Source organism: Copidosoma floridanum, unplaced genomic scaffold (assembly GCF_036245765.1).
Source record: "Copidosoma floridanum isolate Cflo_tuat_1 unplaced genomic scaffold, Cflo_Japanese_pri ptg000004l, whole genome shotgun sequence".
Taxonomy (NCBI): Eukaryota; Metazoa; Arthropoda; class Insecta; order Hymenoptera; family Encyrtidae; genus Copidosoma; species Copidosoma floridanum.
Window position 1 is genome coordinate 16,099,724 of NW_028321881.1, and position 25,643 is coordinate 16,125,366.

Genomic DNA, 25,643 nt, shown 5'->3' on the forward strand with positions numbered 1-25,643 from the left:
ACTTGCAGAACTATGACTTGGATATGTTTACTATGTTCATAATTATAATCCTTAAACCTTAAAAAAGCGGTTAACATACATAAAAATGATATCTTGCTTAAAAAATAATAACAGTTTTAAAATGAATAAAACAATTAAAATGCCATCCTTGGAGTGCCTTTATTTTGATAAAAAAATTATCAACGCTTCGCCACTCAAAGAAGCCTTTTAAAAATATCTTAACATTTCTGCCTAAGTAGGTATCTCAAGCACTTCCCACAGTTTACAATAGGCATCTAAACGGTAATCTACATATAAATCAATAAATGCTCCAGCCGCACTGAACATACATATCTCAGAAAAATCAATTAGTTTAATGATTCTCCCACACCCTAGCTCTTTGAAAATATGTCTGTACATTAAATATTCTTACTTATTATGTCTGTACGAAATCCAAAACCTTTTGATGCGTAGAACCCCAGGCCGCAATACCATAAGTAGCCACACTGTTAAATATGAAATAGTAAAAATTTGGTAACTAACTTGTGATAAGGATACGTTTTAGTTTGTAAAAAACGTACATTTGATATGTTGTTTTTTTTTCATAATATTTTAAACATAAGATTCTCAATAAAATCTGCTATCTAACTTGAAATTAAGATAACTAATCTGCTTTCCTTTTTCAATTTCAGATCAATGTAGAATAATAGAAAAGTCAGTGGGTATTGAATCCTTATAGTATCCAACAGCTGCAACAGATATCTTACTTACAAACTGTCTTATGTATCACAAATACATTTCTTATGCATGGATATTTACAGGCTGATATGCAACGGTGGTATTTCCTTAGAACAGCGTGTAGAGCAATTTTTTCTGAAGCGAACCTCGTTTGAATTATATTATTAGGGCTCATAGCTTTTAAATGGAAGATGATTAAAAATAGTCGTCAATAGTCATTCTGCTAATCGGTAAGCAATGAGGTACCCTCAGTATAGCTGTATACATGGGCATATCCACGCATGCGCAAGAACGTCTGCTATTTTACTGCTGTATCAGTTGCGTGTAATGTAAAGGTTAGATATTAATGCTTTAAGGTTAATATTGTCTGCTCCTTATGCTGTCATATTTCAAAGCCATCTAATCATATATCTAATTATCGGATTCCAATGTAATTTCATACATATTATAATAATTAGCTACAAAATCATGTGACGACAAGAGTATTATTAAAAAAAACTTATTAGCTACGAAAAAAATTATTATAATAGTAAGAGTAATTTTTTAAGTGTGTTAGTTAATTGAAAAGTAATACTCCTTTTTAGATGAGTAGAATCACAACTTGTTTATACATTTTTCATCTAGATTATCAAATTTTATGAGCATATCCCATCAAGACTAGCACAAATTTTTCATACATAAACTAATAACGATACTACTCATATCGTCAAGTGAATCTATACCTGTACATATTGCCAGCTGATGACACTGTTAGAAGCATACTTATATTGGTATACACAACTACTTATCGATGCACTCTGTATCTCACTCACTCACACATCTAGCAAAACCTCCTTTATTAAATTTTTATCTAAAAATTTAGTTTTGCTACAAATTAAAGCAAAATATCAAATCAGGTGGAAATTTTCCGATTAACACGATGGTATTTTTATTTTTATTCAGCCTCTTACTATTACAAGATATAAGCAAAACAAGTTTTATTCGCTACTTTGTCGGTGTTGAAGCTTTCAATTTTTCAACTACTTCTCTTGCAACCTACGAGTTGCATTTTAGGTAGCATTAAAAACGACCCTTTGGATATCAGTGTTATAGTTCAAAAGATCTATGTATTTGTGCATTGTTATTAAAATATTAAAGTTGACAAATTTTAACAGAATAGTGAAGTATGAAGTTATAAGAACTTGTGAAATAAATAGTGTATTTGGAACTTTTTTGTCATTGCTCAAACGTGATTTCATCTCCACTGTTCTTGGCACACGATACCTTCAAAGGATAGTGTGCAAAGTTTAATTGTGTATGATTAGGTTTTTTAAATATTTTGATGGCTGAGGATTTATTTTATGTTTGCGACACATTCTGCATGCAAACAAACACATTATTTATAAAAATTTTGCAAGATATAGAATATGTTATAATTAACAATTAATAATGGCTTATGAAAAAATGTGCACGATAGCCATTGATGAAGAGAACGTTTTTTCTAATTGATTTTATTTTTAATGAAATCTTGAACCTTCAGATTTACAATATTAATGAAGTAAAAAACTTAAACTGAAACTTGAAAATTTTTTTTATTAAAATATTATTATTAATACTAACCCTCCCAAAATCTGAAGTTAGGCGGTTTGACAGTTTTAGCGATAGGCTAAAAGAAAGCACCTTGGACTAGGAGCCAAGCCCGAAGTGTATTAAAAAAAATTACTGCCACAATTCTTACAGAGTTTAACACCATTAACATTTGTTAAGATCCACGTGTTTTTTTATTTTTTTTTTTTTTTTATAAAGAGTACTTGGGAAGAACTTGGTGGGTACTTGGGAGACACTTGGCGGGTACTTGGCGACACTTAGCGGGTACTTGCCGGGTACTATAAGAATAGAGGAGAAAAGGGGGTGTCATATGTGACAGCGAAATTCGCTACGTAACGAGGCATCTGTCTTTGTCTGGCAGTTATGTTATTGGTTGAGTTCTACATGAGATTGAATCAACTGTAGGATTCAGGATGAAGAAGTAGCCAATAACGTTGCTTTGGCAACAAAAACAGATGCTCCGTTACACCTAATTATGCTGTCGCTGCCACTAATGGGCTAGTATAGCGCTTTTCCCCTCTATTCTTATACCTCTATGTGCCCGGCACTTGACGGGCACTTAACGGGCACTTGCGGGTACTCGTGATAAAGAAAAAAGATTACAAAATCACGTGGATCTCAACAAATCTTGATGGTCTTAAACTTCGTAAGATTTGCTGCAGTAATTTTTTTTAACACACTTCAGGCTTAGCTCCCAGTCCAATGTGCTTTCTTTCAGCCTATTGCTAAAACTGTAAAACCTCTTTTTTTCAGATTTTATGAGGATTAGCATTAATAATAAAATTTAAAAAAAAAAAATTTCAAATTTCAGTTTAATTACTTAGCTTTATTACTATTCCATAAAAACCTGTAGGCTTAAGATTTCATTAAAAATAAAATAAATTAGAAAAAACTTTTTATTCATCAATGGCCCTTGTGCATATTTTTTTATAAGCCATTATTACTTGTTAATTATAACTTTTTCTAGATCTTGCAAAATATTTTTAAATACTATGCTTGTTTTCATGCAGAATGTGTCCCTAACATAAAATAAATCATCAGCCATCAAAATATTTAAAAACCTAACTGTACACAATTAAACTTTGCACACTGTCCTTTAAAGGTATCGTGTGCTAAGAACAGTAGAAAAGGAATCACGTTAGAGCAATGACAAAAAATGTTCTAAATACACTATTTATTTCACAAGTCCTTATGACTTTATACTTCACTTTTCTGTTGAAATTTGTCAACTGTAATATTATTACTTTAATATCCCTTTACTTAAAAGTTAATATCCAACGTCACCCATGGCAAAGATCAATATCTCACTTTACCTCCAGCAAACATAGATATAAAGTTTTCATTGTTACTGGTCCTTAAAAAAAAAAGAAATTAGATATCACGTACTAAGGATACGACTAATGCTGCACTTTTTCTAAAGTAAACATCAATATCGCACTTCTATTCAGGCAAAGATTTTCATTGTTCATCGTGTATCTTAATGGTTACTATCGTACTTTTACTCAGAAAAAAATAAAAGTTTAACTTCTTCTACAGAGAAAATTAAAATGGTGGAATTATGCAGACCTTAACGTAACTCCTTTATTGTCATCATAATTACCCACCATACATGTAACTGTTCATACAAGTTTTTTTTTGTCAACATATATTTATTACAGTAGAACCAACGATTTTATTTATACATATATACATACATACCCCACAGTATTATGCATGGTACAGAAAACAGCTTACTGCACGACTGCTATACGAGTCTAGCTACATTTTAAAAGAGCCATTTGTCAGCCGCCAGTGGTCAAGATTCAGGATAACGGTGGTTCTGCTTTTCATTACTTGACTGCAAGGTGTCTACAATGCACTAGCTATGGCGCTACTAGTTTCGTTACGTATGAGCGTAAATGAATTGTATAGAACTGCAGTATCTCTAGATAATAATATTTTCAGTATAGCTAATGTTAATCTGAGATATTGCAACCTGAATGAAACTTATTTTAATCGTTTGTTGCGTTCCATTTAGCTCTTAGAGCATATATACCTGGAGGGTGCACACAATGCTTCGGCAGCAAGACTAGCAAAGAGAGAGAGGGCCCGTAAAGGAGGATATGCTTTCTGTCTCTTACAATCTGATGATTGGCTAGCCCCCTTCCGTGTATATAGTTATAGTTGTCTCTAAGAGTGGAGCTGGTAGGAGAAGAGAGCATATGTATATATAGCTATACCTCGATACCCCTCTACCTCTTCAGCCAATATATGTATAACTCAAGCTCTGATGGTGACATGTAATTTATATATTACATCTATTGCAGTTCTAGAAGTCAATGATGATAGCTAAGTGGGCTGCATGTGCCAAATGGTATATTTTTTTGCAACTGTAGACCTGGATCGAGGCCCGACTGGGAAATTTTTTTAAATTTTTTTATGTCATAGTGTACAATTTCATTGAATGATTGATTGGAAAAATATCATCAGGATCGTTCTTCTCTACAATTAAAACGATTTCTGTAAATATATTTTTCTTTCTTTGTAATACATTCTAAATACTTTTTCAACAATTTTGCAAACTGTTATAACATTCAGTGATGGTAAAATCAGACGACCTCTTTTTTTTATTTCTGTCAAAGATGAATGACTAGGTTCTAAAGTGAGTGTCAAAGAACATTGGTGACATTTTGTTTTATTTCAATATTGATTGAATAACGAATCCAGCAGAGTGACCCACGACATTGACTATGAATTTTTTTTTGTTTCCTTACCATAGAATAGTGGAATCGTAGCAACATTGTTCAACATCGTTAGTATTTTTTATCAGGATTTTAACAAAAATGATAGATTTTTACTACAGTAGAAACTGTCGCAAGAACCATCTGGAAAATATTTTTAGTTCAGTTAGAGCTAAAGGAGGTTTCATGGTTAAGAAACAAGAAAAAAATACATAGAGAATGTCGTGGGTCACTTTGCTGGATTCGTTATTCGATCCATATTGGAATAAAACAAAATGTTACTAATGTCCTTTGACACTCACTTTGGAACCTAGTCATTCACCTTTGACAAAAATAAAAAATATAGATAGTCTGATTTTGCCATCACTAAATGTTATAACAGTTTGCGAAATTGTTGAAAAAGTATTTAGAATGTATTACAAAGGAAAAAAATTTATTCACAGAAATCGTTAAAATTGTAGAGAAGAATGTCCCTGACGATATTTTTCCAATCAATCATTCAACAAAATTATACACTGTAACATGAAAAAAAAAAAAAAAAATTTCCAGTCGGAACTTGATCCAGGTCTACAGCTGCAAACAAACACCATTCAGTGCATGCAACCTACTCAGCTATCATCGTTGACTTCTAGGACTGCAATAGATGTAATACATAAATTGTATGTCACAAGAGCTTGAGTTATACATATATTGGCTGAAGAGGGAGAGGGGTGTCGAGGTAAAGCTATATATATATATTTACGCTCTCTTCTCTTACCAGCTCTACTCTTAGAGACGACTATAACTATATACGCGGGAGGGGGTTAGCCAATTATCGGAGTGTAAGAGAGGGAAAGCATATCCTACTTTATGGGCCCTCTCTCTCTTTGCTAGTCTCGCGGCCGAAGCATTGTATGCTCCCTCCAGGTATATATGCTCTAAGGTTTAGCCACACTTTATTACACAAATATCGTCAAAAAATGTACGTATACCTAAAACATTTAACGTAAACGTTCCAATCTTTCTTCGAAGCCAGTGAAGCATGAGTACGATACTAAAAGCCCAAGGAGTATGATGAAATAAGCATTAGTGTGTTAGTGGTAATTAACGCTTGTGACACAGCATCAAGCCTTATTTTTTAATATGCTTGGTATTAATTTCATTTTCACTGTACTGTATTCCCTTGATAGATCACTAGAACATCTAGAACAAGAGGTACAAGGTGCCTCATCATTTTAAGGGTTTATTTTGACGTGAGAATCACTACAAATCTTTATTTGACTATTTGTCTTGAAAGTGATTGCAGTAAAAATATTTCATTTGCTAGGTTGCACTGGTGCTGGTATTCTATTGTTCCCTAAACAATGTTACTTTTTTTGGACTATCTCTCTTATTACACCTAGTTAAGTGCAAGTGTGTTTCTAAAACCAGAATTTCTTTCGATAAAATTTTTCAATCTGAAATACATTAACCAAGCTTTTAAAAAAAATAATCATTGAAAACACTAGGTTTAATGATACTTTACCTATTTCATTGATTAAAATACCACCTGTACTGCTGTCTTCATTTATGATGCTCAGCACTCACAGCCAATTATTATCAATAATTGGTGCACCTTTTCTTGTCAACGCCAATAATTATAATCTGAACACATTTTCTGCATGAGTAATTATTACATATGTGGTATCCAACGCCTGAATCACTGCACCGGTGTAACTCTTACACCAGTGTGGGGACGAAATTATCAAAAAAAGTGAGCCATACTTTTTAGAGATGTTTTCACATACAAGTTAGATTATTAAACCTGTACCGATTTTGATATGAATGAGAGCACGCTTAACATTACCTCTTACATATATGACATACATATCGTACTCACAGTTAATCTAGTTTGATGCTACTTATTTTCTATCTTACTTTAAAAGATTTAATTTTACGGAACTAAAGCCTTTGTACTTGTTCTTTGATTGAACATCAATCCAGAAAAGCAGGTGAATTTAAAAATAGCTTTTAAAAAATATAGCTACCAGAGCTAACATTGAAAAAAATTGAAACTTTATTATGTCAAATAACTGAATAATTTATGTTTTCTTTAAAAAATTTAATATTCTGTGAACAGACAAAGCTCACAAAAGGCAGGTGATTTTGAGGACAGGTTTTCAAAAATGTATTTAAAAAAGCCAATAATAATGATATTTGAGACTTTATAACGTGAGACTAATAAATAAATAATATTTTTAAATCCAAATGATTTCAATGGTATATTGAAAAAAACTATTTCAAATATTCTGTTCATTTAGTCGAAGTTATAATTGAAAAAATACCAGGTCTGCAATAATACAACTATCTGGAGTGAGATACTATTTAATTTGTTTGTACTCTTTAATTCAAGTACCATTTTATAAGTTAGTATGTTACTTTACGAAGCTAAGATCTTTAAGTATTAGTTATGGTTTCTAATATTGTCAGTACAGTCATTAGTTTAAAAAAAGGATCCAAATAATAAATAGCCAGAGAAGTAGTTTTTCTTACATTTGATTTAATAAAAAAGCATAAAAGTTACTTTACCTAATAGAAGACTTCTGACGTCTCTCGTGTATGATGTATTCATGGAAGGTGGAAGTCAAGAGATGACTAAATTGTACAAGGTAAGTAAAGTTAGTGAAATCAAAAACCTTTTAGGCCTATGTAAATTTAAATTAAAACAACAACAAATTAAAGTATATGAGCCACAAATAAAATTAATATGCTCTTTTAACCGCTTTAGACAAAATTGAGTGAAGAACGTCAAAGACAAGAATAGACAAGAATAATTAATAGTAGGGCCATAGAATTATCAAACTTAAACTCCTTGTACTAGAAGAGTTATAACGACCATATGTTAAGTCTCAAAAGTATGCCAAAAAACTTATTTTTTTATTATCTCCTATCAAATTCCATCAAGATAGTCATTAAAATAAAATACTAGTCAATTCTCTTTTATCGACATCTTGATCTATATTCTCTCTAACTGTTATAAGCGACTACGTAAATAATAAATTATTTCATCTCTAATAGAAAGCTCATTCAAATAAAATCCTCTACCAAATTTTCCAATGCATCATCTTCTGCAACTACGCTACAAACTTCAAGGAATACATTTAAACAAATTTTGTTGCCCATTGAACAGAGTGATGAAAAATCATTTTTTCTTTTTTTTCTTTATTAAATCTTGTTTCTTTAAATATTCTAAAAATTTTAAAGTAAATTAAATCTATAGTTACTTTAAAAATAATTCTAAAAAATTTCAGCCACGCCAGTGGTAAAATGGTATGTAGCGACTAACACCCCTAGAAAAAATCAATCTTGAACGGTAAATAAAGCAAACATTCTTACAATTTCTCGCACTAACGAGAATTTAATATCAAGTAAATACACTTATGGGCATTCCTTCCAAAAACATGTAAGTTAACGTATTGCAAACAATAAGCTGCAAAATAATATAAAAGTTTTCTAACAGACCAAATTCTACGTGATACAACTAACAGTACGAGATATCACCACCTTTAATCGTCGTAGATATTATACATTTACATAAGAACTAAATTAAAATGACATAGATAAAATCAGACTAAGTATCTTATAAATAAAGCTCAAAAGTCTTGCGGAAATGATTTCAAAAAAGATCTCAAAACTATACAAAAATCAAGAAATAGCGTACTATTAATAATCTTTCGTTTCCCTCAGAATCACGTTAGCATTAGTTCTGGGTGATGCAGCCACGGGATTCGTCGTATCTCACAGTACTAATAAGCAAGCTTGCCACCCATTGCTAGAGGTACCAATCATCTTGAGTCCCTGAAACAACTCAGGATCCCTGAGGATCAGCACCCGTTGTTTAGCGCTTCATTATAATCTACAATTTTTGCAAGCACCACTAAATGCTTGATGCTTTTTCATGCGTGGCAGCTCTCTCCACTTCTGTTTTTCACTAGATAATAGACCCATTTGAGCTATTCACTACCTTATACCCCTCTTTGGTACGTAGCATCTCAGAGATAACAGTTTCAGAATCAAGTGCCATGCAACATAGTTAACCAGCTGCTGACGCTAACGGCACCATCTCTCGCATACGAAAAACGTATGTTCGGCGGTATCATACATTGCATGGCAGTAAGTGTATCTAAGTTGTGCTACCACCACAATGCGATTAAGATAGATATTAAGCTAGCCATGCCTAGAGGTTAGCTGGGGGAGTCAGTCATTCACCTCTTTGAGTCTTCTATTGACCAATGGTTATAGGTGTGATATTAACCAGTGCGTTTATCTACCTATACCAGCACAATCGCACTTGTGTTGCCACATCATCAACGTTTACTGCTGCCAGTCGCTGTCCCTTTCATCACCAAAGCCAAGGTATTTTCACCACCACTTTAGCGCAAGCAGCATGTAGGAAATTGCTAGTACTATTACCATAGTGGCAGTGGAGGAAACCATGGTATAGGCCCACGCGATCCTCAGGGATTCCAAGCACCGCACCAAAGTAAGGCGCTTCCAGATGTCCCTACTTGTGAGCGTATCTACCGATAACTTCACGCCGTACAGCAAGATAGAGTTGAAGACCAACGCAAAAAGCCATCTTTTCGCTTTCCGTAACCCCCCATTATCCGGCATTAACCGTCAAAGTGCTCTAGATTCCCCAGCAGCCTTATCGGCTGCTCTCTTGATGTGCTCCCAGAAGGTAAGCCGTGAATCTATCCACACTCCTAGGTACCACACCATCAAACTTGTGCAGATTAATCTCACTCTCAACGGTCAGGTGATAGTGCTTCCCAAACCATCTTTGCCTGGTGAGAAGGATCATCTTTGTTTTTTTTATCGTAAGTTCGAGAACGTTATCCCAAAGCAACTCGAACACCGTTGTAAACGTCCACCATATTTTGCGCTCAGCCTTCTCTCTAGATCTTGCTGTTTCGTGCAATGCTATGTCATCAGCAAAGCCCATCAGCTTGTCTCTTGAATTCCAGAGCGCAGGAGTTCATTATAAAGCAGGTTCCAAAGGCCATGGCCAAGGGCAGATCACTGTTTGACCCCCGGCGTCAGACACCTCTCACTTGGTCTGTCTTTCATGTCGTATCAGAGTACTCGATTCTGGAGGTAAATATCCAGGATATTTCTTAGGTAGTCTGGTACATTCTGGTGCTTCAAAAGCCCTTATTATGTTGGACCATTTAAGTCATTCTTTTCGTGAAGAGTCACCAGAACACAGACGCTTCTCGTTTTATGAGAGTTCCCATGTCTTCTTAACCAACTCAAAAACCTGAGCCACAGCCATGACCATCAAATGCCGCTGTTAGATCCCATACTGGTTGTCCAAAAAGCTGTTTTTTCTCTTTCGAACTTGTTGTTATCAGCCTCTCAAGCAATTTTTCAAAATTGTCAAACATACCTAAGGGTCGAAATGATGATGTGATTAAGAGAAGTGATATGCCCTTGTTTGAAAGAACAAGCTTCTGGATCTTCCAATGCTCACTGAAGAATCCAACGGGTAGGCACACATCAAACATGTCCAACAAAACGTATGGCTTCTCTACAGCTATGACCTTATGAAATTTTGATGGTACCTCATCTGAACCAGGGGCTATTCACCCCGCTGTCTCCGTTACTACTAACCTCATTTTATCAAGGATATAGAGAGAAACTTGGCCAGCATTAAAGTTCTCTTACCCCGTTTGAGGATATTCTGGATAGAGCCAAGAGACTACCATTTCCAAAAAAGAAGATTCCATCGGTGGTGAAAGGTCGGAGCCTCGCAGTCTTTTTACGCAATAGGGCAACCCAGACTCCATGTGTCCCTATCTATCCCAGCAATAAAATTACGGAATCATCGATTCTTGTTCACCATGATTGTTCTCTTCAAGGCCATTTTTGCGCTCTTGTAATCAGCAACGGCTACCTTAGCATCTTCGCAATTTTTGTGTTGCTGTGCAAGACGCCGCAGGTGCTGTACGACTCTACGCTGGTTAGATATGTCGTCAGTCAACCCATAGCATAAATATTTTCCGTAGTACTAGTGGAAGTAGTAGTAGTTTTTTTTTTGGAGGGAGGAGAAGTGCATTAAGGCACACCACAGGGACAGTGGTGGTGTGGGACATGGTGGATTCTTCATTTTAGACCACTCATACCCACTAAAGCCCTCCCTCCATGCCGCGCCGCGTGGCTTTTGTTCACCCTAGAACCGCGTTAGCATAACTTCAGGGTGGAGCCACCAGGGAAACCATCCCGTCTCACAGCATTAACAAACTAACTTGCCACTATTTGCTAGAGGTGCCAATCCTCTCAAGTCCTGAAAAGGACTCGGGATCCCTGAAGATTGGCACCCGTTCTCTAGCACTATAACATTAAATGCTTTACCTTGCTGCTGCCTAAAGGGCAGCTTCAGAGTCCTGCACGTCGGCTTTTTCCTCTTACTTCTTGCAACGCACCACTGACCCGACGTAACCGTCCACCGCCATGCCCTCTCCCCACCCATGGTCACAGGTCTGGGATCGGCCAGTGTGTCCATCTACCCACACTAGCCAGATCCCAATCCTGTTGCCACGTTGTCAACGTTTTCTCCCGCCTGTCACCATCACTTTCGTCACTACAGTCTAAGAATCTTCTTCGACGCTCCAGTGCAAGCCACACGATGAAAATCTTTCAAGCTATCACTATAACAGCAGCGAAGGAGACCGTGCGGTAGGCGCAAGCGATCCTTAGAGATCCGATGCGCTACACCGAAATGAGGCACTCTCGGACGTCCCATCTTGTAACCGCATCCGCTGACACCTTCGAGCTAAGGAGCAGTATCAAGTTAGTGACCGACGCCAGGAGCCGTCTTTTGGCGTCTAGCGGACCCCCAACGTTCGACATAAAAACAGTGTTAGCGCTCCCGCAAACGTGGCGGCTTTGTTGGCTGCTTTTTTGATGTGCTCCCAGAAGGTAAGCCATTAGTCAACCTACACCCCCAGGTAGCACCCCCCAACGCTTGCGCAGATTGCCTCACCCATCACGTTCAAGTGAAAGTCCTTCCCAAACCACCTTAGTAGTTTTTTTTTTTTTTTTTTTTTTGTTGAGCAAGGGAAAATGCATTGAGGCACACCACAGGGACAGCAAGAGTGTGGGACTCAATGGATTTTTTTTTAATAGACCACCCATACCCACTAAAACCCCCCCCCGTGCCACGCGGATTTTGATCCACCCCGGAACCGCGTTAGTATTACTTCAGGGTAGAGCCACCAGGGAGACCATCGCGTCTCACAGCATAAACGAGCTAACTTGCCACCATTTGCTAGAGGTGCTGATGCTCTCGAGTCCTGAAAAGGACTCGGGGTTCCTGAGGATCAGCACCTTGTCTAGCGCTTCATAGAAGGCCGCCTACTCAGCCGGCACCACTAAAAGGTTAATGCTTTCCCTTGCTAATAGGTAAAAAGTACCCAAAGCAGCGTAGGTCCACATAAGCCTGTCTTACAACTCAAGGCCTTTTTGACATATTTTGATTCTACTTGGACCTTATCCCTGGCCTCTTTTAGGGCTGTTCTAGATAAAAAGCAGCTCCCGCTGCCGGCTTCGTGCTTGTTTTCCGTTGTTAGGCAAAGAAGGCACCATGCTGGACTTGGACACTCTTTCTTTCGGTAGTTTGAGCTTCCACACCGGAAGCACAGCTTGGATCTGTATTCGTCCTCATAGTTGCCCGAGACGTGTCCATATCCCAGGCATTTATAACATCTTGTTACTTTAATTCTTCTTCGAATTCGGCAGCTTACAAAGCCATTTCGTAACCTGCCTTCCTTTTTTACTTATCTGGCGGATGCTTCGTCCACCTTTATTAAAGCCAGCCTTTGTCCTATGGCATTTGGCTTCAAAAGAGTTACTTCTGGCTCCTGGCTCTGATGTCCAAAAGTCCTAGCGAAAGCCTCTTTGACCTTATCTTCCTCTACAATGGCATCCAGGCCTCGGACCTCTAATGTCACTTTTTTGTTGCTCATTTTCATGGTACCCTATCCGGCTACCGACTTTTGAATTTGCTGTGAGAATGCAGTAGCATTCTCTACACCTTAGGCTTCAATAAGTATGTCTCCTTTTCTTGTAGCGACAACACTTTGGACTGCCACTTTAGCCTTATCAGGGTCAAAGTTCGCCTCCATAGTCAGCACCGTTGCAAAGGTCTGTCCTTCAGCCATCTTCACTACTACTGTTGTTGTGGCGTCCACTTTTATCTTCTGGCTTGTTTTGTCATTAAGAAGAATTTCTTCTTGTTTGCCACTACCTGTCTTCTTTTTCTTTAAAGACATAGTATGCTGGCGTTTTTTAGGGCTGTCCGATGGGCTCCTGTTTCTCTTGCTTCGTTCTATTTCCTTTGAGGCAGTGTTTAGGGTTCGTTTCTGTAAATGCCGTCAAAAATTATCTCGCCTTTTTTTTCCTCCATTGCAGGGATTTAAATGACGACTTTCAAGCGTTGGTATACAAATCTTTTTTAGTAAGACAGCGTTTTCTTAGCACCTTTGCCTCTTGAAGATGCTTGAGCGCCGCTTTGAGCCCATTTTTAACAGCGTTCGTTGTGTTGCCGTTTTTGTCATTAATCAGTTGTAGCGTCTCTGTAATGTCATTCGTTACTGATTGGATTTTATCAGCAACTTGCTGTCGCTTTACTCCGAGCCTAGTGGCACTTTTCTTTAAAGAGGCAAGCTTTTCCTGGGTCTGGTTGCTAAATACCGACACGTTGCTAACCTCGGTGTCTTTAGTGCCTATACTCGACAGGCTTTCTCGTTATCCTTTGTCTGTAAAGAAAGGCCATGGAACATTTAGCAGTCCCTGTTGGCCATAAGATACGTCTTTGTGGCCCCCCTCCCCAGAATCCGTGGGGCCTCCGTCAGTCATTCGGGCTTTCACCGGATCAGAACTGCCGGTGGATTCCCTCAGAGAGGTTACCGCCTGGGGTACCTGTTTTGCATCGACGTTTTTTATTGTGGCATTATTTTAGTGTCGTACTGACCCGCGAAGGCCAGCACTACCCTTTTCTTTAGAAATAAGTATTTGAAAAGGGTTTAAACCAGGGCAGCAGCCCCCTCTGTCACCAGAGAAGACCGCTACTTGCTCGGGCCGGCCGGGAGTCGCCACTCTCCCTTAGTCCCACCCACGGAGACCGCCCTGGCGTTGAGTAACAATTATAAGAATAGTGTTCGTGTGTAATGTATGTATTTGTTGGTACACAACAGTCTCTGAGGACCAGCACCCTGTCTAGCGCTTCATAGTAGGCCGCCTACTTAGCTAGCACCACTATAAGCTTAATGCTTTCCCTTGCATATAGGTAAAAAGTGCTCAGTGCATTGTGGGTCCACATAAGCCTCTCTTACCACTCAAGGCCTTTTTGCCTTATTTTGATCTCAATGAATACAAAAATAAAACAAAAGAAAAAGAACCTCTACAATGAATTGAACTTTGGCAAACAGATTCTTAGCCAAGTATCCTATCCATGGGACTAGAGTAAATGTGATTCTAGTCTTTAATTTTGTGTCCTTATAAGGTACAGAAGGCACAGTATTCTGTTATTTGTATTTGTACGTAACTAGTTCTTTACATATAAACTACAGTAAAATCGTGTGAATATGTGTATTCAATAAATTTATCAGTGTTACTATAATGGGTCTTCAGATACTTGTTTTCGAGATAAAATGGCTACGGCAATCGAACTTACAATTTAATTTGCTGATTATACATACCAAAAAGATACACTTTTTAGTCATACATTATTAAATATTTATATTTATATTTATTAAATAACTAATTAAAATTATAACTGATATCTTTTGCTATATATTTAGGAATACAAAAACAGAAAAATAATGAGTGATTAAGCACTTTAATTTTTGTAAAACTTACCGGAAGATAAATATCATAATATCATGTATTATTAATCAAAATCTCCGAAATTCATAGATAAAAATAATACATACAATTTTACTTTAAATAACATATAAAAACAATTTGTGTACTTAACTTTCTCATCCACGTGACCAGAGGGGACTTGATGCTGGCTTAGAATTTTTCGTCTTTATTAGCTACAGAAGGTATAGTATTGTGTTATTGGTATTTGCACATACTTCTATTAATAATAAATTTATTTCAAGGATTTTTATTTGCAATATATTCTTTTAGAATATTAATATTGAGCTAAAAATTTTTTATTTACAACTAAATAGAAAAATACAGCTATCATTATGATTAATAATTCATTAAATATCAATTTAATTATTGGATAATGTAAGACTGAAGAGTTAATTATTTAAGTATGTACAATCAACAAATTAAATTGAAGGTTTAATTGCCGTAGCTATTTTATCTCAAAAACAACTATCTTGACACGTATTATTAATAACAATGTTAAATTTATTGCATACACAAATTCACACGATTTTACTGTAGTTTATATGTAAAGAACTAGTTATGTACAAATACAAATAACAGAATACTGTACCTTTTGTACCTGATAAGGACACAAAATTAGAAACAAATCCACTATAGTGCAATGGATAAGATACTTGGCTAATAATCTGTGAGCCAAAGTTCAATTCTCCTTAGAGCCTTTTTTTTCTTTTGTTTCATTTTCATATTCATTGTTGATGCGTTATAAGATTTTTTAAATACATAAATTTAAGTAGAAATAGTTTCTTTTGTTAATAAATAATAAAGAAAAGCTTGTAAAAACCATATGATTTTACTTAAAAATCACATGGTGATTTAAGACAAGAAACCGCATTAAAACTAAGTGGTAAAACCACATGTTTTTATGTTATTTTTTTTCATGGTTTTACAATGTGATTTTTCGATATAGTTTTTTCACAAGAGTTATCAGCACCAGCCTCGGTCCTCTGGCATTCGGTTTTAAAAGCGCTACTTTTGGCTTCTGGCACCTGAGTCTAAAAGTCCTAGCAAAAGCCTCTTTGACCTTATCTTCCTCTACAATAGCATCCAGGTCTTGGACCTCTAATGTTACTTTTTTGTTGCTCATTTTGACAGTACCTTGTCCAGTTACCAACTTTCAAATTTCCCCAGAGCATTCTTTACACCTTCAGCCTTAATAAGTATGACACCTATCGCTGTCACTTTTGTCACTGGAACCCAGGAATTTTTTTCGCCAGTTCAGTGGAAGCAACACGACAGGAATCATTCGTACTATCGCCATAACAACAGCAGAGTAGACCGTGTTGTAAGCACAGGTGATCCTAAAGAATCCGATGCGCTGCACCGTAGTGAGCTCTTTGACGCTCTGTCTCACCAGTGCATCTACCAAGAGCTCGACACTGTGCACCCACACCTCCATGCCGTACAGCAGTATTTAGTTGGAAACAGATGCCAGAAGCCTCCTTTTGGCTTTTCGCAGAAACCCAACAATCGCCATTAACCGTGTATGCGCTTCCGTAACGTTGGCGGCTTTGTCGGCTGCTCTCCTGATGTGCTCCCACGAGGCGAGCGGTGAGTCTACCCACACCCCCAGGTAGCGCACAACCAGGCCTGCGCAGATTGCCTCACCCGCAACGCTCAGGTGAAAGTTACTCGCAAACCATATTTGTGAAGTAAGGACCACCATTTCCGTCTTGTTGATCGCTAGTTCGTAACTGGGATCCCGCAGCTACTCCGACACTATCTCAACCGCCCACTGGACTTGGAGCCTCCTCTCAGAATCTCGCTGTGATGTGCAATAGTATGTTATCAGCAAAGCCCGTCAGCTTGACCCTCGGGGCATTTTAAGGTGCAGAAATTCATTACAGACCGTGTTCCATAAGCTGGGGCCAAGAACAGAGCCCTGCAGGACTTCTGACGTCTATTTACTCTCTTTTGGTCCGTTCTTTGTGTCGTACTAGAAAACTTGATCCTTGAGATAGCTATCCAGTATTTTTCTAAGGTAGTTCGACGCATTCTGGTGCCTTAGAGCCCTCGTTATGTTAGACCATTTGGCCGAGTTAAAGGCATTTTGCATGTTGTGAGTTGCCAGGACACAGGCACTCCTCATTTTATGTGAGGGTTTCCACGCCCCCCTCACCGATTCAAGAACCACAGCCACAGCCATGAGCGTCGAACTTCTCCCTCGAACACTGTACTGAATGTCCGAAAGACTGACTTCCCCTCTTAAACAAGTTTGTATCAGCCTCTCAAGCATTTTACCAGCATTGTCCAGCATGCTCAGGGGTTGGAGTGACGACGGAACCAAGAGAGATGGTTTGCCTTTATCCAAAAGGACGAGCCTTGGGATCTTCCACCACTCGCTTAACAGTTCAATGAGCAGAGACGGAACTGTACGGGGCTACAGCCACCTCCACATCTCCAGTATTTCTGTGTTGCTGTGCAAGACAGCGTAGACGCTGCACCTTTCCATGCAATTTGGCAATTTCCTCAGTCCACCAGTAGCACGAACGCTGGCCCTGCCTGGCAATTCTTTTGGGCATACACGTGGCATACCACTCCTTGACACGTCTTATGGTGCCACCTGCGAAAGCCTCGACCTCCACCGAGTTAATAATGTTGGTTGAACTGGCAGGAGAGAGCGCGCTAGTCATGGCTTTCCGCAACAAATATCGATTGAACTTCACCACGTTCCACCAAGCCGTGCGCCTTCTCGCAAGCTTGCACCATGTTCTTCGTTTACCATGAAGCTGACATATTGGTTGGAACTAGCAGTGTAGTTTTTGAGAACCCGCCTGTCAGACACCCCTGCCGACATTTGTGACGAAGCCAATGTAAGGTCGATGATCGTGCACCGGTTTCCAGGTCACCTAACTGTTGCTGAACCACCAGAGTCCATGACGATGAGATCTAGCCTTGTGGCCATCTCTAGCCCCACTCGCCCTATGGACTTAGTTCTTGTTTTCCCCCACGCGATGTCCTTATAGTTGAAGTCGCCGGCCAGAACTACGTAGCCATTCTCCTCACACACGTAAACAGCATCCTTACGGTAAGTAAGCCAACCTCTAAAGACGCCAATCAGGAAGTTAAGGGAAATGTAGCAACTCACATAGAATACACTTCCACACCTGATTCACACTAAAGAGTCTCTGCCTCCAGTGTCAGATACGAAGAGCCTGTCGCTGCAAATCCAATGCAACGCATCCAATCCTGTTGCAGTACCAGCCCAAACCTGGTAACGTGATGGACAATTCATTTATAAAGAGCAATCTCACACCCCAGGGGAAAACTTGTCCAGCAGATCATGCGCAAGCATGGTCCTATCAAGGTTCACCTGCAGAATCACCGCCATTTCCGCTGAGCTGCCCCTGCAGAAGCCTGTGGCGTTTGACACCTGGCGGTCCCAGCGATGTTTCCGGTGTCTAGTTTCTGGACCATGTTCTCACATAGAAAACAGCTCACTTCTTTTTTAGAGCAGTTTCATGCCAAGTGGCCCTTTTCACCAGACCTTCAGCATGCCTAAGTACTGTCAGGTCCGCCACACTGCCTCGCAAAATGGCCGAAGATCAGGTACCTGAAACAGCGCTCCACTGATGATCTTGGCCGCATCCGGCAGTTAATCCAGCCAAGACTTATGTGGTCCTTCTTGTCAGGGCTTGGGGCTGCCATTGCCGGTACCTTATCGTAGGCCATACAGCCCTTCGTCAAAGCATCCCCTTACTGCCACTTCGACGTCCTACTATGTCACTGACGATTCAACATGCCTAATCTCTCAGGTTAGGCACGTAGCAAAGATTCTTACGCTACCTGCGTCTGCCATGGCTCTTTTAAGTGCCTTGATAGGGACATCACGGCACTTAGGAGCGGTGTTACGCAGTTCAGAAAGGACACCACCCATTCTTGTCTCCCCTACGGACCCTACGCCAGTCCCGACCTTGACCAAGTTGACCTTCTTCATGAGGACCAGGACCCTTAAAATACTTTTTGCCTTTTGCTGGCATAACCCCCATCGCCTTAGGCCTGATCCTATGACGGTTCTTCTCAGTGACTTAGTAGTAGTAGTAGTAGTTATTTTTTTTTTTTTTTTTTTTTTTTTTTTTTTGTGGAGGAAAAAAATGCAATAAGGCATACCGCAGAAACGGTGGTAGTGTAGGACTCTATAGGTTTTTTTTAAAAGAACACTCACACCACCTGAACCCCCCCCCGCCACGTGGCTTTTGATCCACCCAAGAACCGCGTTACCATTACTTTAGGGTAAAGCCACCATGGAGACCATCGCGTCTCACAGCATTAACTAGCTAACTCGCCACCATTTGCTATAGGTGCTAATGCTCTCGTGTCCTAAAAAAAGCTTGGGGTTCCTGAGGACCAGCGTCTTGTCTAGCGCTTCATAGCAGGCCGCCCACTTAGCCAGCAACACTATAAGCTTAATGTTTTCCCTTGCTAATAGGTAAGAAGTACCCAGAGCAGCGTGGGTCAACATAAACCTGTCTAACAACTCAAGGCCTTTTTTCCTTATTTGATTTCTGCTTGGGCCTCATCCCTGGCCTCTTTCAGGGCTCTTCGAAATAAAGGGCAACTTCCGCTGCCTGCTTCGTGCTTGTTGTCCGTTGTTGAGCAAAGGAAGCACCGTGCTGGGCCTGGACACTCTTTCTTCCAGTGGTTTAAGCTTCCACACCAAAAGCACAGCTTGGATCTGTTTTCGTTTTAACAGTTGCCCAAGACGTGTTCATATCCCAGGCATTTGTAACATCTTATTACTTCGATTCTTCTTCGTATTCGGCAGCTTACAAAGCCAACTCGTAACCTGCCTTCCTCTTCTAGTTGTCTGGCAGTTGTTTCGTCCACCTTGACTAAAGCCAGCCTCTGTTCTCTCGCATTTGGCTTTAAAAGAGTTACTTCTGGCTCCTGGCTCTTAAGTCCAAATGTCCTAGCAAAAGCCTTTTTGACCTCATCTTCCATGACAATGGCATTCAGGTCTCAGACCTCTAAAGTTATTTTTCTGCTGCTCATTTTGACAGTACCTTAACCGGCTACCGACTTTTTAATTTGCTGTGAGAATGCAGTAGCATTCTCTACACCTTTGACCTTAATAAGTATGTCTCCTTTTTTTGTACTGACAACACTTTGGATTGACACGTCAGTCTTATCAGGGTTAAAATTAGACTTCATCGTCTTCAGCACCGTTGCAAAGGTCTGTCCTCCAGCCATCTTCACTACTACTGTTGTTGTGGCGTTTACTTTTTTCTTCTGGCTTGTTTTGTCGTTCAAGGGAATTTCTTCTTGTTTGCCACTTACTGTTTTCTTTTTCTTTAAAGACATAGTATGCTGGCGTTTCTCAGGGCTGTCCGAAGGGCTCCTGTTTTTCTTACTTCGTTCTTTTTTCTTAAGGGCAGTGTTCAAGGTTTTTTTCTGAACATGCCGTCAAAAATTTTCTCGCCTTTGTTCCCTATACTGCAGGGATTTAAATAACGACTTCCAAACGTTTACGTACCTTTCTTCTTCGTAATGAAAGCCTTTTCATAGCACCTCTGCCTTTTAAAGGTGTTTTAGCGCGGCTTTTAGCCCATTCTTTACAGCGTTCGCTATGTTGCCGTACTTATCGTTAATTAATTGTAGCGTCTCTGTTATATCTTTCGTTGCTGATTGGACTTTATCAGCTAATTGTTGTCGCTTAACTCTAAGCTTAGCACCATCTTCTTCAAAAGAGGCAAGCTCCTTCCTTGTCTGGTTGCTGAATACTGACACAGTGCTGTCCTCGGTGTTGTTAGTGCCTTTACTCGACAGGCTCCAACTTTGTCCTTTGTCCGTGAGAAAAGGCCATGAAACATTCAGCAGTCCCTGTTGGCCATGAGGCACCTCTTTGTGGCCCCCCTTAAAATCTGTGGGGCCTGCGTCAGTCACCCGGGCTTTCACCGGATCGGAACTGCCGGCGGATTCCTTTAGGGAAATTACCGCCTGGGGTACTTGTTTTGCATGGACGTTTTTTATTGTGGCATTGTTTTACTGTCGTACTGACCCGCGAAGGTCAGCACTACCCTTTTCTCTAGAAATAAGTATTTGAAAAGGGTTAAAACCAGAGCAGCAGCCCTCTTTGTCACCAGAGAAGACTGCTACTTGCTCGGGCCGGCCGAAAGACGCAACTCTTCCTCAGTCCCACCCATAAAAACTGCCCTGGCGTTGAATAACAGGTGTAATAACGGTGTTTGTGTGTAATGTATGTATTTGTTGGTACACAACGGTCATCTCAGCGAGACAAGCGGCAGGTGTACAATTCCGAGACCGCGCAGACAACCTAACAAAACGGGCTGGCGTAAGGCACTAAGGTGCCGCCATATAGCCTACTCAGTTGTAGTAAGCCTAGATTAGTCGGCCCACCACGTCTTTTTTGTTCATAAGGCGTACAGCCTTATAAGATGTGGTTACCCAGACTTACCCCGGCCTCATCATCTGGCTTTACCCGTTGCCGGGCCCCCAACGCAAGCCCGGAATAGGACCTGCCACACGCAACCCAGAACAATCCGTAAGTATCCCTGTGTTTATTTAGTAAGAGTGTGTGATGCATGTATCTGAAAAGAATGTTTTAACCGGCGCTTACTTTTATACACGACGGGTGCCAGTTTTTGTTGGCCCGCATCAAGCAATGGAGTGCCACCCACGGAAGCAGAAAAAAGCGAAGAACAAGGAGCACAAGCAGAGCCGGCCCATGCATTCATACCAATGGAGGCACGGGGCACTAGTTCCATCGTCAACATCGCCGCAGATACACGTGCCAACGCCAGACACGCCCCCTAATCCACGCCCCCAACCACCACCACAGAGAGCCACCCCAGCTGCTTATCGTCACCTCTTATTTTAAGAGAATGCCCCTATCCGACACCCGAAGAAGCGCCCGGTATGGAGAAACTAGCGAAAACCCCACCCGGACCCACCCGGGAGTGACAGTAGTAGGATTAGTACTAGTAGAAGTAGTAGTAGAAGTAGTTGTCGTAGTTGTAGTAGTAGTAGAAGTAGTAGTAGTAGTAGTTGTAGTAGTAGTAGTAGTAGTAGTATTTTTTTTTTTTTTTTTTTTTTTGTGGAGGGAGGAAAAATGCATTTAGTCACACTGCAGGAACAGTGGTAGTGTGAAACTCGGTGGATTTTTTTTATAAGACCACCCATACCCACTAAAACCCCCCTAATGCCACGTGGCTTTTGATCAACCTCGGAACCGCGATAGCATTACTTCAGGGTGGAGCCACTAGGGAGACCATCGCGTCTCACAGCATTAACAAACTAACTTGCCACCATTTGCTAGAGGTGCTGATGCTCTCGAGTCCTGAAAAGGACTCAGGGTCCCTGAGGACCAGCACGTTGTCTAGCGCTACATAGCAGGCCACCCACTTAGCCAGCACCACTATAAGCTTAATGCTTTCCCTTGCCAATAGGTAAAGAGTACCCAGCGCAGCGTGGGTTTACATAAGCCTGTCTTTCAACTTAAGTCCTTTTTGTCTAATTTAATTCATGCTTAGGCCTTATCCCTGGCCTCTTTCAGGGCTCTTCTGAATAAAGAGCAGCTTTTGCTGCCTGCTTCGTGGTTGTTGTCCGTTGTTGGGCAAAGAAAGCACCGTGCTGGGCCTGGACACTCTTTCTTCCAGTGGTTTGAGCTTTCACACCGGAAGCACAGCTTGAATCTGTTTTCGTTCTCACAGTTGCCCAAGACGTGTCCATATTCCAGGCATTTGTTACATCATATTACTTTAATTCTTCTTCGTATTTGGCAGCTTACGAAGCCAACTCGTAACCTGCCTTTCTCTTCTACTTGTCTGGCAGTTGTTTCGTTCACATTAATTAAATCCAGCCTCTGTCCTATGGCATTTAGCTTTAAAAGAGTTACTTCTGGCTCCTGGCTTTTCAGTCTAAAAGTCCTAGCAAAAGCCTTTTTGACCTCATCTTTCACAACAATGGAATCCAGGTCTCAGACCTCTAGAGTCACTTTTCTGCTGCTTATTTTGACAGTACCTTGTCCGGCTACCGACTTTTTCATTTGCTGTGAAAATGCAGTAGCATTCTCTACACCTTTGGCCTTAATAAGCATGTCTCCTTTTTTTGTAGTAAAAACACTTTGGATTGACACGTCAGTCTTATCGGGGTCAAAATTCACCTTCATCGTCTTCAGCACTGTTGCAGAGGACTGTCCTCCAGCCATCTTTACTTCTTCTGTTGTTGTGGCGTCTACTTTTTTCTTCTAGCTTAGTTTGTCGTTCAGGGAAATTTCTTCTTGTTTGCCACTAACTGTTTTTTTTTTCTATAAAGACATTATATGCTGGCGTTTCTTAGGGCTGTCCGATGAGCTCCTGTTTCTTTAAATACGTTCTATTTGGTTGAGAGCAGTGTTTAAGGTTTTCTTCTTAACATGCCGTCAAAAATTATTTGCCTTAGTTTCCTCCACTGCAGAAAATTAAATGACAACTTTCAAGCGTTTACGTTAATTTCTTCTTCATAAAGAAAGCCTTTCCTTAGCACCTCTGCCTCTTGAAGGTGTTCTTGCGCGGCTTTCAGCCCATTTTTAACGGCGTTCGCTGTGTTGTTGTACTTATCGTTAATTAATTGTAGCGTCTTTGTTATATCTTTCGTTGCTGATTGGACTTTATCAGCCAATTGTTGTCGCTTAACTCTAAGCTTAGCACCATCTTCTTCAAAAGAGGCAAGCTCCTTCCTTGTCTAGTTGCTAAATACTGACACGTTGCTGCCCTCGGTATCGTTAGTGCCTATACTCGAGAGGCTTCCTCTTCATCCTTTGTCCGTTAAAAAAGGCAATGGAACATTAAGCAGTCCCTGTTAGCCATGAGACACGTCTTTGTGGCCCCCCCTTAAATCCGTGGGGCCTGCGTCAGTAAATCGGCCTTTTACCGGATCAGAACTGCTGGCGGATTCCTTTATAGAGGTAACTACCTGGGGTTCTAGTTTTGCATTGACGTTTTTCATTTAGGCTTCTTTTTGGTGTCGTACTGACCCACGAAGGCCAGCATATGTATATGTGTGCACCTTGTCTAGCGCTTCATCGTAGGCTGCCTTCTCAGCCAGCACCACTATAAGCTTAATGCTTTATCTTGCTGATGATAAGAAGTACCCAGTGCAGCGTGGGTTTACAGAAGCCTCCCTTTCAAATAAAGGCCTTTCTGCATTATTTTTAACCTGCTTGGGCCTTGTTTCTGGCCTCTTTTAGGGCTTTTCTAAGTAGAGGGCAGCTTCCGCTGCCTGCTTCGTGCTTGTTGTCCGTTGTTGGGCAAAGGGAGCACTGTGCTGGACTTGGACACTCTTTTTTCTGGTGGTTTGTGCTTTTACACCGAAAGCAAAGCTTGGATCTTTTTTTTTCCTTACAGTTTCCTAAGACGTGTCCATATCCCAGACATTTGTAACATCTTGTTACTTAAAGTTTTCTTTGAATTTGGCAGCTTACAAAGCCAATTCGTAACCTACCTTCCTCTTCTACTTGTCTGGCAGTTGTTTTGTTCACCTTGATTAAAGCCAGCCTCTGTCCTCTGGCATTTGGCTTTAAGGGGGTTACTTCTGGCTCCTGGCTCTTAAGTTAAAAATTCCTAGCGTAAGCCTTTTTGACCTCATCTTCCTCTACAATGGCATCCAGGTTTCGGACCTCTAAAGTCACTTTTCTGCTGCTTATTTTGACAGTACCTTGTCTAGCTACCGACTTCTTAATTTGCTGTGAGAATGCCGTAGCATTCTCTACACCTTTGGCCTTAATAAGTATGTCTCCTTTTTTTGTAGTGACAACACTTTGTATTGACACGTCAGTCTTATCAGGGTCAAAATTCGCCTTCATCGTCTTCAGCACCGTTGCAAAGGTCTGCCCTTCAGCCATCTTCACTACTACTGTTGTTGTGGGGTCCACTTTTTTCTTCTGGCTTGTTTTGTCATTCAGGGGAATTTCCTTTTGTTTGCCACTACCTGTCTTCTTTTTCTTTAAAGACATAGTATGCTGGCGTTTTTCAGGGCTGTCTGATGGGCTCCTGTTTCTCTTACTTCGTTCTATTTCCTTTAAGGCAGTGTTCAGGGTTTGTTTCTGTACATGCCGTCGAAAATTATCTCGCCTTTGTTCCCTCCACTGCAAGGATTCAAATGACAACTTTTAAGCGTTGGTGTCCCAATCTACTTCGGTAAGCCAGCGTTTTCTTAGCACCTCTGCCTCTTGAAGATGCTTAAGCGCCGCTTTGATCCCATTTTTGACGGCGTTCACTGTGTTGCTGTTCTTGTCATTAATCAGTTGTAGCGTCTCTGTAATGTCATTCATTGCTGATTGGACTTAAATAATAACTTGCTGTCGGTTTACTCCGAGCCTAGTGGAACTTTTTTTTAAAGAGGCAAGCTCTTTCTGAGTCTGGTTGCTAAATACCGACACGTTGCTAACCTTGGTGTCGTTAGTGCCTTTACTTAACAGGCTTCCTTGTCGTCGTTTTTCTGTAAAGGAAGGCCATGGAACATTTAGCAGTCCCTGTTTGCCATGAGATACGTCTTTACAGCCACCTCCCCGAAATTCGTGGAGCTTGCGTCAGTCACCCAGGCTTACACGGAATCGAAACTGCCAGCGGATTCCCTCAGAGAGGTTACCGCCCAGAATACTAGTTTTGCATCGACGTTTTCCATTGTGGCATTTTTTTAGTGTCGTACTGACCCACGAAGGCCAGCACTACCCTATTTTCTAGAAATCAGTATTTGAAA

The 25,643-nt window shown here is 40.2% G+C and overlaps 1 protein-coding gene across 1 annotated transcript in view; it reads right to left on the bottom strand.

Moving 5' to 3' along the window:
* Nucleotides 1-25,643, bottom strand: part of Apoltp (Apolipoprotein lipid transfer particle) — a 2,496,658-nt gene that overhangs the window by 1,068,188 nt on the left and 1,402,827 nt on the right. The window contains exons 22-23 of the mRNA XM_089596186.1: nt 17,390-17,674; nt 17,065-17,325 (exon numbers count right to left, since the gene is read on the bottom strand). Of these exons, the coding sequence (XP_089452312.1) occupies nt 17,065-17,325; nt 17,390-17,674 (546 nt within the window). The remainder of the gene's footprint in view (nt 1-17,064; nt 17,326-17,389; nt 17,675-25,643) is intronic.